Source organism: Vulpes vulpes, chromosome 6 (genome assembly GCF_048418805.1).
Source record: "Vulpes vulpes isolate BD-2025 chromosome 6, VulVul3, whole genome shotgun sequence".
NCBI lineage: Eukaryota > Metazoa > Chordata > Mammalia > Carnivora > Canidae > Vulpes > Vulpes vulpes.
In genome coordinates, this window is record NC_132785.1 from 126,119,247 (window position 1) to 126,138,410 (window position 19,164).

Consider the following 19,164-nt stretch of genomic DNA (forward strand, 5'->3'; position numbering starts at 1 on the left):
CCCCGAGTCCTACACTGCAGAAGCGACGTGTGACCTACAGGTGCGTGTGGGTGGGTGGGAGAATGGGAGGAGGTTAATTATATAATACTAATTATATAATTAAACATAATTATAGTTGGGCTCTTTATTCTAAGGAGGTGAACTGAACGATGCATATGCAAAAAGATTTGGGATTAACAGTTGTTTGGTGGTCACATATAAACCTGTGCTAAATGAAAGTTCTGGAGCTTCTTCTAGCTCATGCTTTGGTATCCAAAGCCTGGATCCTCAAACCGTGATTGGCAACACCATGGTTGGCAAGAAGTGTACATACCGGGTCTCTAGTAGTAACGTTTGCCCCTTGGTTGCTTCCAGGCTTTGCCAACTTTCAGGCAAGGATCCCTCTGCCTTACAAGGAGCAGCTGCTGTGCTCTCCCCACCCCCACCCATCTTCCTCCTTATCCAGCAGGTGTCGCCAGGATGCCCTCTCCTCCAGGATACCCTCCTGGAGTTTCCCACACACAACATCCTACTGCAACCATCCGTGTAGCGGCTGAAAACTCAGACCCCACCTTTGGGTCCCACACACACACTTGTGGTTTCTTCATTTCCCTGTCACTGCTCTCAGCTTCCTCATCAGCCCCCACTCTCCTGGCAGCGTGGGATGAATGTAAACTTGACAACAGAAAAGCGTCTCTCTCTTCCAGTTTTTATTGATTGCAGAATAAGTTTTTCAAGTGCGACTCTTGGGTGGCACTGGTTCCCTACTCCCGTTCCCACTTGCCAAACTGCCCCAGGTGGGGCCTGTTCAACAAATGGCCCTTTGGCTCCTGGCAATGGTGGAGACCCCACCCCTTACTGGCACTGTTGGGTGGCGCACCCAACCTTGGGTGCCCAGCTGAGCACTCACCACCCCTCCCACTGGCATGGGGCACAGTCATGGCCACTCACCCTCACTCCTGGAGGTGTCCGCCCCCCCAGCCACTGTGTGGGCTCCCTTCATCCTTGGGGCTGGCCTCACAGTGGACCCTCCAGGTGACCTCTGCTTCTTTACGATCCAAGACTTTGCCCTCAGGAAACCTTGGATTGCTGCTGTGCCAACCACAGTGTTATGGGAAACTGCATGTGCCACGGACCCGGCAGGGCGGAGGATTCTCACCCGCCTCTGTCTCCTGGGGGGCAGCCCTGTCATGCTCAGCCTGCCAGCAGGGGCCTGCCTCTGTCGCCCCCAGCCCCATCCCAGGTTCCACCCCCTGGGAATTCTGCATCCCTTACCTATTTCCAACACCTGGTCTTCCAGCCCTGCCTTTGGCTCCCCAGCGCCCCCTGCAGGGGCCGGAGGGAAGAGGTTTTAGTTTCCATCGGTGCCCGGCAGTGGGACCCCATACTCCTCTGTCCCCTTGGCCCTCTTGGGGTGTCACTCACCTTCTCCCCCAGGTGGCCATGGGCCCCCGTGCTTACAGCAGAGGCTCCCAGACAGGCCTGGGACAGTGAGGAACGCCTAGATCCTGTTCTCACTCAGGTGGTCCCAAAAGAACATTCTCCCCAAACGGGGCAGCTGTAGGGAGTGACCCTGGATACCAGATTATTCTGGAAATACAGCCAGCCGTGTGGGACGTCCACGGCCCATCTTTCTGCAGGTGGAGCAGCGGAAGTTCAGGGCCGCTCACCCCCGTGGGCTTCAGCTGCCCGGCGGCCGCCCTGCACTTCCTTCCTCGTGCATTTGGCCGCCCACTCTTGAAGTGTTTCTTGCTTCTCTTCAGTTCCTGCCACCTCCCCCTCCATCCCCACTCCCAGCCTTTCTTCTTGCCTCCTACTTCCCTGAGTAAATGGAGCAGCCTGAGAGAACTTCCTTCCAGGGCTGTGCCGCCACCGCCAGCTACCCCCATCCCTGCCCGGGGCCCACGCGCCCTTCCCAGGGGGACCTCAGTGCTTCTGGCCACGGGGAGCCGTCCCCTCGGTTCAGCAACCCTGGCCCCAGCCGGGCCCCCCTCCTGTGCCATCAGTTTTCCTTGTCTCCTGCATCATTCTGATTTTTATATAACATGTTGTAAAACAAAAACAACAAAAAAAACACACACAAAAAAATCCATCTCTTCCCTTCTCGTTCCCTCCAAATGCCACCCCCTGTCTCTGCACCCCCTCAGCACCCACCCCAAGCCTGTCTATCTTTGGGCCCCATCCTTCCTTCCCTCTCTTGGGCCTGCCACCCCCTGGGGCTCTGGCACCCACCTCTCCGCCCACCCTGCTTTGGCCGAGTGACCTCCCGGGAGCTGCGCCCAGGGTAGCGCTTCCGTCCTGCTCTTGCCCGGGCCCAGGGCAGCCTGGGGTAGTGCCAGCCCCTCCTGTCCCGCTCTCTCCGCAGGCTCCCCACTCCACACCCCTGGCTCTCCTTGGGCCTCCCCAGCAGCTCCTGCTCAGTCTCCCTGGCCGGTGGTCCCTTTGCTGCCTGACTGCCTGGCTCAGTCCTGGGGTCTCTTCTCTGTCTACACTCGCCCCCCCTTGTGGTCTAATCCAGTTGCTGGGCTGTGAGTGCTGCCTCTCTGCTGAGGACTGTCCCATTCATGTCTCTAGCCTGGCAGGTCAGAAAGCCAGTAGGGCAGATTACCTCTGGGAGCAACAGAAGTGCAAACCCCTCCTCCCTGGGGAGCTCTGGGAGCTGACCCCACCCAGGTGGAGGCCGCAGGGTCATCGGTGGAGGCTGCTGGGGGGGAGGGGGGGTGGTGAGCTGGAACTTCAGGACCCCCCTTCCTGCAGGCAGAGCCTCAGTGCTCACCCTCAAAACCCCACCTGCCTGCAGGGACAAGGGCATGATGGGGCCTGCTGCCCCCCACCAGCTCCTTCTCAGGCCTCCTCGCCTTAGTAAGTGGCAGCCCCATCCATCCTTGTAACGCTCAGGCCAGGAGACTTGGCTCAGCCTGACAGCGCTCTCACACCCACACCCACAGCAAGTCCGCTTGGCTCCTCTGACAACACGCACTGGAAACCGGGTTCTCGCCTGCATGGGTCTGAGCCCTGTCCCCTCTCACAGCCCCTCACTGGTGTCCCTGCCTCCATTCCTGCCCCCACCCGCCCCATGTACTCTCAGCACAGCAGCCGTGAGATGAGCCCTTAGAAACCCGTCAGACCCTGTCTCTGCTCCGCTCAAAACCCTCCAGTGGCCCCCACTTCAAGGTCAAAGCAAAAGTTTCAACAACAGTGCACAAGGCTGTTGGTGATCTGCCCCCTACCTTGGGGACCCCATCCCGTGCCACATCACCCTCAAACACTCCTCTCCAGCCTCAACACCTTCTCCCTGTTCTTCAAACTTACCAAGCACACTCCTACCTCAGGACCTTGGCACCTGCTCTTCCCTTTGCCTGGAATGCTCTTCCCCTAGATACCTGGGCAGCCACGTCCCTCACTTATTGCAGCTCAAATGTTACCTTCTTAGAGGGACATTTCCTGACCCACCTGCAGAAAGTAACAACCCCCGTCCTATCTCCACCTCTGATTACCTAACCCCCTGATTTTTCTCCCATCGCTCTCCGACTTCATACTTACCTATTTGTTTATTTGCTCTCTATCTCCCTCCAGGAAAGGTGAGGTCTCTGACCCAGAAAACTCGCTCTAGATGGTGTAGTAAGTGAGCTTGTCTGGAATAAGTCACACGGGAGATAGGAAACACCTTAAAAATGTGCCACAAGGTGACACCAGACAGACTTTTTCACATTGTGGTGATCACACCAGACTTACACACCTGCACTGCAGACTGAGCATGACTAAACAATCCCTGGGTGAGAAGGACCTTGGGGTGACCCCGTCCTCGCTGTGCCATGGTGGGCTGATGACTACCTCTCTGGCTGCAGCTCCCCTGCCTATGGGACAGGTTAACAATAGACCTTCCTCCAGGTGGTGGCGGGGGCTCAGGTGGAAAGAGGGGTGGAATGGTGCCCAGCATGTAGTGAGTGTTCGTGGATGTAATTGCACACAATACCATTGTTCACTTTGGATGCGCCAGCCCCCGGCCTCTGCACCAGGGAGATGGTTTCATCCTTCTCCATTTCCCCTCTATGGAAAGCTCTGGAGCTGGCCAGACCTGGGTTTGCATCCCGCCTGCATTCCAACTGCCAGGTGCCCCTGAGCCAGTGCCACAACTCCTCAGGCCTCAGTCCTCCCATCTGTGAAGTGGGCCTAATGACGCCGACCTCCCAGAGTCCTGTGGGGGGAGGGAGCACTCTTTAATGGTGACTTCTGGTGATCTTAACGTTTCCTGTTTCTTCTAGTTTCCTTCTAGGACACCTCCCCTACTTCTGGAAAAAGGATGAGGTTTGTGGCCGCGTGCTCCAAGATGTGTTTTTGGATTGGTGGGTCCTGATTGTCGTTTGTTGCCCTTACTCCAGCCCAGGGCCCTCATGCTTCACCCCCCTCCACCCCCCAGGTCAGCATACACACCTCCCCCCCCCCCGGGACAGGTCACTCCCACCCCCAAAGTTCCTCCCCTGAGTGGAGAGGTAGGAGAGGCTGGTTCAGAAAGCAGCTGACTCTGCCTTTCGCAGCCGTGTGACCTGAGACTGGCCATGAGAAACTCTGAGCCTCAGTTTCTTCATCTGTAAGCTGGGCGGGGTATGTGACTCGGTCATAGTCAGTGTAGACAATGGTGCTTTACACTTGCCAAAGCATTTTCAAAGGCACGATATCGCTTGGTTCCCAGCAAAGGAGGAGTGTAGCAACCCTACTTCTATGGATGTCGGAACTGAGACCGGGGGGGGGGGGGGGGGGGTGTGTGTGACCCAGCAGGGAGACCATGTCAAGCCCCTCCTGGGATGGGACATCCTGATCCTCCTGCTGGGTGGTGAGGATGATAGTCACCTCTCCCACAGCTGACAGCTTCCTTTGGGTCATTCTGGTTTCCAGGGCTAAGAAGTATGGCCCCGTTGTGCGGGTCAACGTCTTCCACAAAACCTCGGTCATCGTCACGAGCCCTGAGTCGGTCAAGGTAGGAAGCAGGGTGGATTCCATGGGGAGGGGCCTTCCCTTCCCTGGGTTGTGGGCACGAAATTTGACCCCAGGGACTGTGGGGAAATGTCCCAGAGGCACCAGAGTTTGGGCTGGTTTCCCAAGGATCCAAAAACGTATGGCATCTTTCTCTCTGACCACCCACTGTTTGGGAGTTTTGCCCAGGGGGTGCACACACATTTAGCTAGCTAACCTCCCTCAGCCTTGGTTCTTTTATCTTCAGGGTGGGATCATAACCCCTCTGTCTCTGGGCTATGGTGAGAATTAAATAGTCATTGATTTATTTAATAAATATTCATATACACAAATATTTATTTAATAAAGGGGCATAAGACACTTAAACATGCACTTCTTTGTGTATTTCATGATTATTAACCCATTTAATAGTCACAGGGGTAGAGACTCTTATCAGCCCCTGTGTTAGAGACGAGGAAACAGACAGGGGGTACAGGGGGTGTACAGGTGTACAGGATGGTGCCTGCCATGTAGGTGCTAAGAATGGCCATCAGCTCATTTACTTTGGAGTTGGCTAAACTGGGCTCAGGTCTGGTGGCTCTGCCATCACTCTGGATCTCTGTTTCCTCATCTGTAAGAGGGATGATGCCTCTCTGACAGGTGGTTGTAAGCGTGGAGGTGAAATAACTAGGTGTGTGAGCCACCTAGCCTGTGCTTGGCACACAGCAATTGCCCAGTAAGTGACAGTGCTTCATTTCTCACAGTGGGTACGCAGCAGATGTGCAGGGTGATTCTTGGCATGAGAGCGGGAGAATGCAACTTACGGTCCAGATCAGGAGAAAAGCTGAACGACCATGGTGTCTCTAACAGGATGCTAAAAATCATTTTAAAAAGTTTAATTTCAAATATGGACACAGTTTAAGATTTTTCAAGCATGCTACCAAAAACCATATACAAAGAACTTCATGACACTCAATGAGAAAAGTTGAACCATATATGTTAATATGATGAGTTGCATTGGTTAATATTCAAGCGTTAAACCAACCTTGCATTCCCGGTCATGATAAAATTTGCTCATCTTCTGCTAAGAATTTTTGTTTCTATATTTATTATTTTCTTATAATTCCTTTGTCTGGTTTGTGGATCAATAGACCTTGTAAGAGGAGTTGGGAAATGTATCCCTTTCTCTGTTTTCTGAAAGAGTTTGTATGACGTGGTGTCATTTCTTCCTTGAATGTTTGATAGGACTCACTGGTGGAGCCATCTGGGCCTGGCATTTTCTCTGAAGGAAGCACCTTTTGTTTTGTTTTAATTAAGTGATTTATGGCCATTCCAATTTTCTGTTTTTCTTGGGTTTGGTAATTTGTGTCTTTCAAGGCATTTGTCCATTTCATCCAATTGTTAAAATTATTGGTATAAAGTTGTCCATAATATTTATTGATTAACTTTTTCATGTCTACTGGCTCTGTGGTGCTATACCCTCTCTCATTCCTGCAGACAGTAATTTGGGTTTTCTCTTATTTTCTTAATCAGGCTTAAAGGTTTATCAATTTTATTTATCTCTTCAAAGAACCTGTTTTTGGTTTTATTGGATTTCTCCATTGTTTATCCATTTTCTGTTTTATTGATTTCTGCTCTTTAGTATTTCCTTTCTGCTCTTTATTTCCTTTCCCTCCTTTATGATTTCTTTTCCTCCCTTCTGCTCTTCATTATTTCCACTTTGAGTTTAATTTGTTCTTGTTCAATTTTTTTAAGGTGGGAGTTTAGAAACTTGATTTTAGACCTTGTTTCTTTTCTAATATAAGCACTCACAGCCGAACATCTCCTCATAAGTACTACATTAGCAATATATTTCAATATATTGTACTTTTATTTTCATTTGGTTCAAAACAGTTTCTTTTTCTTTTTTTTTAAGACTTTATTTCAGAGCGAGAGAGCATAGGAGCAGGGGAAAGGGTGGAGGGAGAAGCAGACTCCCACTGAGAAAGGAGCCCAATGTAGGGTTCAGTCCCAGGACTCTGGGATCATGACTTGTGCTGAAGGCAGATGCTTAACCAATTGAGCCACCCAGATGCCCCTCAAAACAGTTTCTAACTTCCCTTGTGATTTCTTCTTTGATTCATGGATTATCTAGATGTGTGTTATTCAATTTCTAAATATTATGGTATTTCCAAATACCTTTTGTTATTGATTTCTAGTTTAATTTTTTTTAAAACCTCATTAGTTTTTTAAAAATATTTTATTTATTTATTCAGAGAGAGAGAGAGAGAGAGAGAGAGAGGGGCAGAGACACAGGCAGAGGGAGAAGCAGGTTCCATGCAGGGAGCCTGACGTGGGCCTCGATCCCAGGTCTCCAGGATCACACCCCAGGCTGCAGGTGACGGTAAACCGCTGCGCCACCAGGGCTGCCTGATTTCTAGTTTAATTCTATGAGTTCAGAGAAAATACTCTTCATGATTCAATTCACCCAAATGAATTGAAGCTTGTTTTATGACCTCGTATATGGTCCATCTTTGTGAATGTTTATGAGCACGTAAAGATTTTTAAAATTTATTAATTCATGAGATACACAGAGAGAGAGGCAGAGACACAGGCAGAGGGAGAAGCAGGCTCCCTATGGGGAGCCCGATGTAGGACTGGATCCCAGGGCTCCAGGATAATGCCCTGAGCCAAGACAGATGCTTAACCACTGAGCCACACAGGCATCTCTGTTTATGAGCACTTAAAAAGAATGTATATTCTATGATTGTTGAATATAATATTTTAGAAATATCAGTTACGAGAAGTTGGTTGATAGTATTAACCAAATCTTCTAAATCTTCACTAATTTTCTGTAGTTGTTTTAACAATTACTTGGAGAGGAATGTTGAACTCTCTGACCAGAATCATGAGTTTTTCTATTTCTGTTTTTGGTTCTATCAGTTTTGCTTCATGCATTTTGGAGTTCTGTTATTAGGTGTGCACACATTTAAGACTGATGTGTCTTTGTGATTAATTGACCCTTGTGTCTTTAGAAATGTCCTCCTAATTTATCCTTGGTGATATTCTATCTCTTGAGGACATTTTGTCTAATATTAACAGAGCCATTCCAGTTAGTGTTGCTTGGTGTATCTTTTGCTATCCTTTTATTTTTAACCTATCTCTGGGTTTTTATATTTATTTATTTATTTGTTTGTTTTTTAAAATTTATTTATTTATTTGAGAGAGAGAGAAAGGGAGAGAGAGAGAGAACGAACGAGTAGAGTCGAGAGGGAGAAATAGGCTCCTGGCAAAGCTGGGAGCCCAATGTGGGGCTCGATCCCAGGACCCTGGGATCATGTCCTGAGCCAAAGGTAGACACTTAACTGAGCCACCCAGGCCCCCCTGGGTTTTTATATTTAGAGTGGGTTTTGTATAAATAGCATATAGTTGGATTTTGCTGTTTTATAGCCTCAAAATCTCTTCCTTTTAATTGGAGTGCTTAGGTTATTTATATTTATTGTAATTATTGAAATGCTAAGGTTTACAGCTACCATGCTGTTATTTGCTCTCGTCCTATCTCTTGTTTGTCCCCTCTTCTCCTTTCCTGTCTTCTTTTGGATTGAATATGTTTTTTTTTTTAAAGATTTTATTTATTTTGTCATGAGAGATACAGAGAGAGAGAGAGGCAGAGACATAGGCAGAGGGAGAAGCAGGCTCCATATGGGGAGCCTGATGTGGGACTCAATCCTTGGACTCCAGGATCATGTCCTGGGCCGAAGACAGGCTCTAAACTGCTGAGCCCCCCAGGGATCCCCGTGATTGAATATGTTTCAGTATTCCATTTTATCTCTACTATTTGCTTATTAGATCTCCTTCTCTCTCTCTTAGTAGTTGTCCTAGGATTTATAGTATAATCTTTAACTTAGTCTATCTTCAAATAAAATACTACTTCATCTCTGTCTACTTATAAGATTTTCTGTTTACCACTGATGTCAGGAATTTGATTATGATCCACTTCGGTGTACTGTTCTTTTTTTTAAAAGGTTTTATTTATTTATTCATGAGAGACAGAGAGAGAGAAAGAGACAGAGACACAGGCAGAGGGAGAAGCAGGCTCCATGCCGGGGGCCCAATGCGGGACTTGATCCCAGGACTCCAGGATCATGTGCTGAGCCAAAAGCAGACACTTAACCACTGAGCCACCCAGGTGTCCCATGTTCTTTTTTTTTTTTTTTTTTGTCCCATGTTCTTTTTGTTAATGCTACGTAGGAGTCTTTGAACTTCTTGGATATGTGGGCTCCTTGAGCATATTTTCAATATTTGTAACAAATGTGTAAAAGTTCCTTTCTGCAAACTCCATCATCTCTGTTATTTCTGGGCCTGGTTGTAGGTAGATTTTTCCACTCTTTGGCATGTCTAGTGATTTCATATTGGATCCTGAACATTGTCAGTTGTACATTTTGGAGTGCTCAATTTTGTTTTATTCTTTTGAAGGGTACTGGAATCCATTTTGGCAGATGGTAAAGTTATCTGTGGATCAGTTTGATCCTTTCCAGGTTTGCTTGAAGGCTCTTGTAGGGTTGGTCTAGGGTCAAATTTTACTCTAGCATTAGCTTAGCCCCACTACTAAGGAGTGACTCTTCTGGGGACCACGTAAAGGCCTTATGTCTGAGGTTTAACTCTGGCCAGTGGGAACTTGAACAGTACTTGGCCTGCATAAGCTCTGAGAATCGTTCAGCATATAATTACTCAATAATTCTCCTTTTTCCTGGAAGTTGTTTTTTTTTTTTTTTTAGATTTTATTTATTTATTCATGAGAGACACAGAGAGAGAAGCAGAGACATAGGCAGAGGGAGAAGCAGGCTCCCTGCATGGAGCCTGATGTGGGACACGATCCCAGGCCCCTGGGATCATGACCTGAGCCAAAGACAGGTGCTCAACCACTGAGCCACCCAGGCATCCACAGAAGTTGTTTTAAACTTAGTCTTGTTTCACTGTACATGTGCCCAGGTTGGTAGTCATCCAAAAGTGTAGGGATCCCTATGCAGATTTCTGCACAAGAGCCCTTTGTATGCATAGCTCCCTCCCCTTAGTTCCTGTGCTCTACAAATTCTAGTCTCCTCTGATCTGTCTGGACTCTGATTTCTGTCTCATCAATTTGGTAAGCCTGCTGGGCTATACTTGAGTTTTATCTTTTAGAGCCTTTATCCTAAAATCGCAGAAAGCTGGAGTAATTAATCTTTGGTCGTAGGCTCACATCTTTTTTTTCTCTTTTCCTTCTCTTAGGATTCACAATCCTGTACTTCCTGTTGACTAGTATCTGAAAAGAGACATTCATGCATTTTGCCTTTTTTAAAAAAAAGATTTTATTTATTTGAGAGAGAGAGAGAGAGAGAAACAGCACAAGCAGGGGGAAGGGCAGAGGGATGCAGGGCTCAATCCCAGGACTCTGGGACCATGACTTGAGCCAAAGGCAGACTGAGCCACCCAGGCACCTACCTATTGTTTTTTATTGCTTATGGCAGCAGGGCAAGTGCCCAGCAGTTGTCCCTTAGTGCACAGAAGATTGCAATCAGTGTGGACAACGAGGGAAGGGAGCAAGGTGCTGAGGATGTCCCACGTGCCCCTCATGTCCCAAAACCTAGCTCATTGGGCCTTCAAAGGATCCCCAGGCCCAGGGATAGCAGGCACAGGGACACCTGACTATGGGGACCCCTGATTGGAGTCTGTGCTGAGGCTGCTGTGCTTCAGTGTGGGGACTCCTCAGTTTAGGTTGGGAGGGTTGGCACAGACCTTGGACTATTTAAAAATGTTTGAGAGGTCCTGGGAGTTGAGCCTTTACTCTCATGGGGACAGAACCTGCAGGAGAGGGTAGTGGTTTATAAGTTGGTTTATAAATGACAGCATTTGGGTGAGGGTGGGGTCCCCAGGATATGGCTCATGACCCAAAGTCAGCCATTTTGGACATTTTCTTTCAGCTGAAAAATTGGTATTAGGCCTCTGAGCTAAGCTCCCAGATACCAGAAGCTCCTGGATTAATGTACAGTTGAGATATCACCTTGCTCCTTCCTAGTGCCTCCAGGGTAAAGTTCAGTGATCCATAGGCAGGCCTCTGGGATCCAGCCCCCCTGCTGCACCTCCCCACTTATCACTCTGCCTGAAGGCAGCACATGACCTGGGCTTCCCCTCCCTACATCACAGCCTTCTCTTCCCTCTCTCCTGTAGCAAATTGCCTGGATTCAAATCCTATGTCCACCATTCACCATGTGCGTGACCTTGGGCATTTAAAATCTCAGTTACTCCATCATATACAAGATGAGCATAAAAATGGCACCTATCTCTTAGGGTTGCCTGCACACTAAGTGAGCTACATGATGCAGATGTGAACCTGCCATTTATGGAACACCTGATGTGTCTCAGTGTTCTCAGACTTTTCCTATAGAGCAGATTTTTCTCCACAGCAACCATTCCGGGCAGTCACTCTTCTTATCCCCAATATGTGAGACGAGGAAGCAGAGGAGATGAGTAGTTTGCCTGTGATCATAAAGTTAGCAGGTGGTGGAGTGAAGATGCTGAGACTGGATCCAAATTCAAATCGGCTGACTCCACAGCCTGAGCTGTTAACCCCTTGACTGTACTGGTTCAAGAGCTGTCAGCTAATGTTATTTTTTTTTTAAGCTAATGTTATTATTGCTACCATCCAGCTTGTGATGAGGCAAGTTGATCTTTCCTCCAGGAAGCCTTCCTAGACTCCTATGGCTGGGTTGGCACTAGTGATACTAAATCTGTGCCCAGGGTCTCTCCTGTATCTCAAAAGCCCTCCCTCTGGGCTTCTCCCTTCCCCTGCTCTGGTTGCAGAGCAGCACCTGCCTTTTCTTGTTTTCATGATTTAGAAGGTGATGTAGTGTGAGGGCCATGCCATGCTTGGGCATTGAAGTGAGGACCCCCCACCGCACCACGCCAGCTGTGTGGCCACAGGAATATCACTTCACTCCTCTATGTCCTGCTTTCCTCATCCCCAAACAAGATGCTATTGCTTGAAGACAGGACTTCTGCAGGGTTAGGGTGAGATTGTGCTTGATGAAGTGTGAGATTGTGCTTGATGAAGTGTGAGATTGTGCTTGATGAAGATTGCGCTTGATGAACTGAAGCGGGCACTCAGTTAAAAGGGATTGTTGGGGTGTGTTTCACAAGAGCCCAGAAAACTACTGAGTCCTTTGCAGCCTCTCACGGGTGCACGAGCTCATGTTGGCTTTTTGGGGATGTTTAGAAGTTCCTGATGTCCACCAAGTACAACAAGGACTCCAAGATGTACCACGCAATCCAGACTGTGTTTGGTGAGAGGTAAGGCACCAGGAGGGGTGGGGTGGGGTGGAGCCTGGAAAGCCTCTGGCTACAAACAGAGGACCATGGGGCCCAGGGTGTTGGGTGTAGCATGAAGGCCCGAGCCCTGGCTGCGAGGCACACAGCAGGTGCCCCTAAATGGTAGCCACCGCTCTTGTCATTGTCACCTTCTTTCTCCTCTTTTCCCTAGGGATAGCAGGTGGGTGGGATGAGGGGGTTGCAAGGTTGGGGCATGTGATCTCCCAATTTCTTATTGATTGATTGATTGATCATGGCAAAATTCACAAAAGTCATCATTTTGACCCTGTTGGTTACAACTCAGTGGCATGTGGTCCATTCACGGTGTCGTGTAACTATCACCACTAAGTAGTTCCAGAACATTTCCATCATCCCAAAAGGTGACCCTGTCCCTATCAAGCCATCAATCAGTCCCCTTTCCCCCCTCCCTGTTTCTCATGTCAAGCATTTGTCTCCCGTAGACTGTTTGGCCAAGGCTTGGTATCTGAATGTGACTATGAGCGCTGGCACAAGCAGCGCAGGGTCATGGACCTGGCCTTCAGCCGCAGGTGAGTGGATCCAAGATGGTAGGCCTTGGGAAGGGGGTGGGCTTCACGGGTGGGGGGTTCACCCTGGCTGAAGGGAGAGAGGTGGGGGCATTAGTAGAGAGAGAGAGAGCAAAGCAGGCTGCTGGGGATACAGGTTGAGCATCAAAGGCCAAGTGACACAAGTGACAGTGATGCCTGGGGTGCGAGTTCTGGGGTCCCAGAACTTCCCCACTCAGACCTCATCACTCCTCCCCAGGGCTTTTTTTTTTTTTAAGATTTTATTTATTTATTCATGAGAGACACACACACACACAGAGAGAGGCAGAGACACAGGCAGAGGGAGAAGCAGGCTCCATGCAGGGAGCCCGAAGTGGGACTCGATCCCATGTCTCCAGGATCACTCCCTGGGCTGAAGGTGGTGCTAAACCACTGAGCCACTGGGGCTGCCCCGGCTTTTTATTTTCTTTATTATAGTTCTCACTTTTGGTAGCATTTTACCTTTTAAATAACTTTTATTGAGATACGGTTTCCATACCATACAATTCATCACTTAAAATCGAGTGGGTTTTAATAAATTCACAAAATTGCACAACCATCACCACAGTCCATCTTGGAATACTTTCATCACCCCCCAAAAAGCAGGCACTCCCCATTTCCCCTCAGTGACCTCAGCACCTGGCAACCACTAATCTACTTTCCGTCTCTATGGATTTTCATATTCCAGACATTTCTTGTACGTGGAATCGTATAACATCTCTTTTGTGCCTGGCTTCTTTCACTTAGCATAGCTTTCTGAGGGTCATCCATGCCAAAGCATGTCTCAGAACTTCCTTTTTTTATTATCAAATGAAATTCCATTGTACTGGACACAGCACATTTCGCTTATGCATTCACCAGCTGATAGACATTTGAATTGTTTCCAGTTTCTTGGCTATCTCAACGAATGCTGTTTCCCCAGCTCCTTGGTCAGCTTGATGGAAACGTTCAATGAGAAAGCTGAGCAGCTGGTGGAGATTCTGGAGGCCAAGGCAGATGGACAGACCCCGGTGTCCATGCAGGACATGCTGACCTGCACCACCATGGACATCCTGGCCAAGGTGATGGGAGGCTGCTGGGCATGGGAGCAGGGGTGCCACATGGGGCGGAGGGCTGCTCTTCTCTCCTCCTCCCTTGCCTTGCATTCCTCCTCTCTCCTCCTCCTCCACGCATCAGCCCCTTCTCTGGGTGAGGAGCTTCATATCACCTTGAATATTCAAAACAAACGCATGCGAGACCGCAGCTACTAACTCATTCTCTGCGAATGGACCCTGAGAGTGTGGGGACTGGGCCTGTGTCTGGTCAGTGGCGGAAGCTGGACTGGATCTCAGGTCTGCCTGCCTCCCAGCCCAAAGCCTACCTCTTCCCCTAGTGCCTGCCCTGGATCTGGCTTGGCTCTGCACCCTGGTAGGCCCAGCAGTGGCCCAATAACCCCCCACCCAGGCAAGGGCACCTCAGGCAGCTGGAATGCAGACCTAGTGACTGAAGGGTCCTTGTCACCCAGTAATTCACTGGGAGGCTGGTATAGAAGGGACACCAAGGAAGGCTCCATTTCTAGGGAAATGCATCTTCTCAAGGGAGGAAGCCCAGGTGTGTGGAGTGGCTGCTGTGTGCTGTGTAGTCCTCACCACATCCCACGGGGTCGGAATCACCATGGGTCATTGTAAGGAGTCGATGACACGATGCGCACAAACCCTTAGCCCAGGGCCTGGGTCTCTAGCTGAGCGGTGCCAGGTTCTGCTCCGCGTCTTCGTCTTCCCACCCACGCCCAGGGATGACCTCGCCCTTCTCTCTCCCCCAGGCAGCTTTTGGGATGGAGACAGGCATGCTGCTGGGGGCCCAGAAACCTCTGTCTCGGAAGGTGAAACTGATCCTGGAGGGTATTACCGCATCTCGCAACACGCTGGCGAAGGTACAGCCTCCACCCCCCTCCGGTGACCAGCCACCAGAGCTGGCCTTGTCCTAATTTGCCGGAGCACCTCCTCCGGTGACCTTTTTTCAGAATGCGGTTTGAGTTCCGGTATGATTGAAGTGACTTCTGAATCAGTTAGGATTTGCGAACGTCACCTAAAGTAGAGAATCAAAGTCAGAGTGGTTTAAGTAAATTAGGAGTTCATCTTTTTTTTTTTTTTTAAGATTTTGTTTATTCATGAGAGACACAGAGAAAGAGAAAGAGAGAGAGAGGCAGAGACACAGGCAGAGGGAGAAGCAGGCCCTATGCAGGGAGCCCCCGACGTGGGACTCGATCCCAGGACCCTGGGATCACGCCCTGGGCCGAAGGCAGACACTCAACCGCTGAGCCATGCAGGCGCCCCGGAGTTAATCTTTCTCTCATGTAAAATGATCCTGAAGCAGGAAATCTAGGATGGCTGTGATAGCACCACAATGCCAGATGTTTCCAGAACATTTTGTCTTTCTGTTCCGCTGTCTCCAGCACATCACCTCATTGTTATAAGATGGCTGCTGCAGCTCCAGCCATCACCCTGGGCATGAAGGAGGAAGAAAGGAGAAAGGTGGTCCTTGATTCCCAGATAGATGCCCAGGGCCCCCTCCTGGTCCTGGGGACTTCAGCCCCTGAGCTTGGAGTCCCCTGATGCCACCCCATCTTTTCTGCACTTGATTCCGCCTCACTCCCCTCTGGCTGTGGTTTCCTCCTTCCACACAGTCTAGCCACCTCCATCCTTCAGGGATCCCTTCTTATTTTCCGGCCATCCTTCCCATCCCACCTAGGGATTCGGTACAGGAAGGGGGAGCGGTGTTTGGGCTCAGCCTGCCGTGTCGATCAAGTCTCCTTGGCTGCTTTATCTGTTCTAGAATGTTCTTGCCGTCTTCCCACCTCCCAGCTTGCCGGTGCTGCTGTGGGTTCCTAAAGGCGTTTTGGAGCTGGGGGAGAGGGAGAGGTTGACCCACGTGCTCGGTCGGCGCCCTGAGTGGGAGTTCTTGTTCAGTTTATGCCAGGGAAGTGGAAGCAGCTCCGCGAGATCCGAGAGAGCATTCGCTTTCTGCGCCAGGTTGGCAAGGACTGGGTCCAGCGGCGCCGGGAGGCCCTGAAGAGGGGGGAGGACGTCCCTGCCGACATCCTCACACAGATCCTCAAAGGTCCGAGGGCTCCCACGTGGGCCGTGGGACGGGCCGGGCGGCAGGGGTGCCACCTGTCCGGGTGGCTGACCGCGCTCCACTCCGGGGGTCTCCCCCTGGCTTCGGGGAGAAGGGCTTTGGTTGTTTGCTGAGCGGCGGGCGGAGGGGGCGGGGGGCACGAGGGAGGCAGGCGTCCGCGGCTGGGCCCTGAACCCTCCTTGTCTTTCAGCTGAAGAGGGAGCCCAGGACGATGAGATCCTGCTGGACAACTTCGTCACCTTCTTCATTGCTGGTTGGTAGCTGGGCGGTGAGGCCGAGGGCTCGGGCTTTGCTGAGGTGGTGGCCACCGGGCACCCCCCTCAACCTTGACTCCGGGAGGTGTCTCGGGCTGTCTGCACAGAGCTCCGCTGCAGGGCTGAGGGGCTGAGGGGCTGAGCTGGGGGGGGGCTCTCTCTGCTCGGGGAGGTCCAGGGGGCCTTCTCGGGGGCCGCTGAGCTGCTCATGGAGCTGGCAACTGTGAGGGGTCATGGAGCTGCCTTGCTGCGCTCAGCAGAGCTTGGCCGCGTGGACTCAGGGCTCCGCCCCACTCAGGATTTGTGGGGAGGCCCTCGTTAGACCAGCACGAAAAGATGTGCCAGGCAACTTCATTCTTTCGCTCATCAAATATTTTTTTAGAGATTTTGTTTATTTATTTGAGAGAGAGAGAGAGAGAGAGAGAGAGAACGAGCCTGAGGAGGTAGGGGGGCAGAGGGAGAAGCAGGCTCCTCGCTGAGCAGGGAGCCTGACACGGGGCTCGATCCCAGGACCCTGAGATCATGACCTGAGCTAAAGGCAGATGCTTCACCGACTGAGCCGCCCACGCACCCCCCATCAAATATTTTTGAGCATCTTTCTTTATCCAGAAAACTTCTTATCCTTCAGTGATTCCTCACATACCTCTTCTTTGGGGAAGCCCTCAGTGATTGCCCGATTGCCCCAGGCTCCCAGGTAGAAGCTCTCCACGGCGCCCAGAGCTCTTCTCTGCCCACGACTCCCAGGGTTACACCCCATACTCAATTCTAGGAGGCCCAAGGTCTTCCTCGCCAGATTGCAGGCCTGGTGAGCCAGGGGCCAGTAGATTTTTGGAGGAGGGAGCACGCAAGCCTGCCTCTCCCGCAAGAGCTTCCTAAGCTCTTGCCTGAGGCCTGAGAGAGGAGGAGGGCCACCTCGAGGATGGGGAGGAGGAGGGACTTGCACGCAGACTCCCAGATGCCCTGGAGAGAGAGTTGGGGTCAGAGCTAGACTTCAGGGCCTTGTTCCCTGTTCCCACCTCACAAAGTGTGGGCTGGACAAAGAATGACCGGCCTCATCCTGAGAGCTGGGAACCCAGGTGCTGGATAGGGCTCCTCCAGGGTCGGCGCTGTGGCCCCAGGCCTGGTGCCTCATCTCTAAAGTGGGGGCCTGGAGGGGCTCCCCAGACTTCCATCCAGCCCGCCAACGAGGGTTTAGTGACCCCCTTCAGTTCTTACAGCTCCACCCCTGCACCCTGTGTGCAGACACCGCACCTACTGGCCACTAAGTATAGGCTCCGGAGGCCAGCACGCCCCAGGCCCCTGGCTGGCAGTGGTTGCCACCTAATAAGCCACTTACCCCTGCAGAGGGAATGCATGGGACTCAGGTGTTCCCTTCCTGGCCTAGCTGGAGGCTTTGGACTGGACCGGGTGCAGCCAGAACTCAGAACTGGTCCTCCTGCACAAACCCTACCCTCTCAGGGGGGAAGCCCCCATCGGCCCAGTCATGACGCTGGAGGTGCGTCCTCTCCAGGCCTCAGGGGTGGTGCCTGTGGCCTGGAGACAACACAGGGAAGCCTTGTTTGACTTGAATCCCAGTTCCTGTTGGGTGGCCTGAGAGAGACACTCTACTCTCAGCCTCAGCTTTGTCTTGGGCAAACTGGGGATGAAAATCCCTCCAGGCCAGTCAAGGCTCAAGCATGGTTGGAGGAAGGAGCTTTAAGGGTGTGAAAACCGGATGCATGGGGGCAGAGGCCACTTACTGGCTGGCACAGGGGCTCTATGGGTGGGCAGCTTGTCTCCTTCGTATCTGTGCGCCCAGCTCAGCTGCAGGGGGAGGGGGGGGCCTGAACTGCCACCGAGGGCTTGGGGGTCTCAGAGGCAGTGGGGCTGGGCCCATGTGGAAGTCCTGTTCTCCTTTCCCACAGGCCACGAGACCTCTGCCAATCATTTGGCATTCACGGTGATGGAGCTGTCCCGCCAGCCTGAGATCTTGGCGAGGTATGGAATGGGGAGTCTTGGGGGGGGTGGCTCCCCTGGGAGCTGGTGAAGGAACTGTCTGATGTCTTACTCCTAGAAGACAACCAGCTCCAGCCTCCCACGGCTGAGCCTCCTCCAGCGTGTCCTGTTTCTCTTCACCCCAGGGCCTTTGCACGTGCCAGTCCCTCTTGTGGAGCTCCTCTCCCTGCTTTTTTCTTGGAGAACTCCCTGTCCACCCCCACAGAAGCCTTCTCCCACCCCTCAAGTAGTCCTTCTGCATCTTCCCCCCTAGACTCCTCCCAGCTCATGAATGCATCTTCTCCTGGGACTCTCTGCTTTGAGTCTATTTTAGTCATGAAACTAGAAGTTCCGATAAAGCAGGGACCATGGCTCTTTCCCTCCCCATGCTGTGCTCAGTGCTTGGCGGGGGGCTGGCCCCGAGAACTGAGCAGAACCCCCACTCAGTGTGGAGGAATGGCTCGTCCTCAGCTGGTGAGACAAAGGAGGGCTCCAGGAGATGGCATTTGAGCTGGCCCATTGGTTTCCTTAAACACAAACAGGTTCCCTCGAGGACCGTCGCACGGACCAGCTGTGCCAACATGAAAGCACTCTGAAAACCCCGACAGGCTCGGGGGTGGGGGCTCCGGGGCCGGGGAAAGCCTTGATCACAGCTGTGAAGCAGCAACATCCAAGGGTGATCGTGTGAACGATCACCTGCGAGTATAAAATGGTTGGGGTTTTAAATATCTCTATAATAGTAATATTTTCTCTAAAAATTTGGGAAAAGCAGAAAAGTTAAAATAATAATAGCAATTATTAGTAAATAATAGTAAAATTAATAATTGTAGTTCCACCCGCTGCCCCAGCCCTTAGGAGCAATTCACAATTAACTACGGAATTTCACCGTGTGTTTTAAAACATCGCCCCACGTTGTTGTAAATTCTTCTCCCAAATCCACTCTTTTTTTTTTTTAAGATTTTATTTATTTATTTATGAGAGACACACAGAGAGAGAGAGAG

The 19,164-nt window shown here is 50.9% G+C and overlaps 1 protein-coding gene across 1 annotated transcript in view; it reads left to right on the top strand.

Moving 5' to 3' along the window:
- The window catches only part of CYP46A1 (cytochrome P450 family 46 subfamily A member 1), a 28,889-nt gene that overhangs the window by 2,448 nt on the left and 7,277 nt on the right, over window positions 1-19,164 (top strand). The window contains exons 2-10 of the mRNA XM_026012561.2: window positions 4,245-4,325; window positions 4,876-4,957; window positions 12,164-12,237; window positions 12,717-12,803; window positions 13,741-13,879; window positions 14,620-14,730; window positions 15,767-15,917; window positions 16,126-16,188; window positions 18,094-18,166. Coding sequence (XP_025868346.1) covers window positions 4,245-4,325; window positions 4,876-4,957; window positions 12,164-12,237; window positions 12,717-12,803; window positions 13,741-13,879; window positions 14,620-14,730; window positions 15,767-15,917; window positions 16,126-16,188; window positions 18,094-18,166 — 861 coding nt within the window. The remainder of the gene's footprint in view (window positions 1-4,244; window positions 4,326-4,875; window positions 4,958-12,163; window positions 12,238-12,716; window positions 12,804-13,740; window positions 13,880-14,619; window positions 14,731-15,766; window positions 15,918-16,125; window positions 16,189-18,093; window positions 18,167-19,164) is intronic.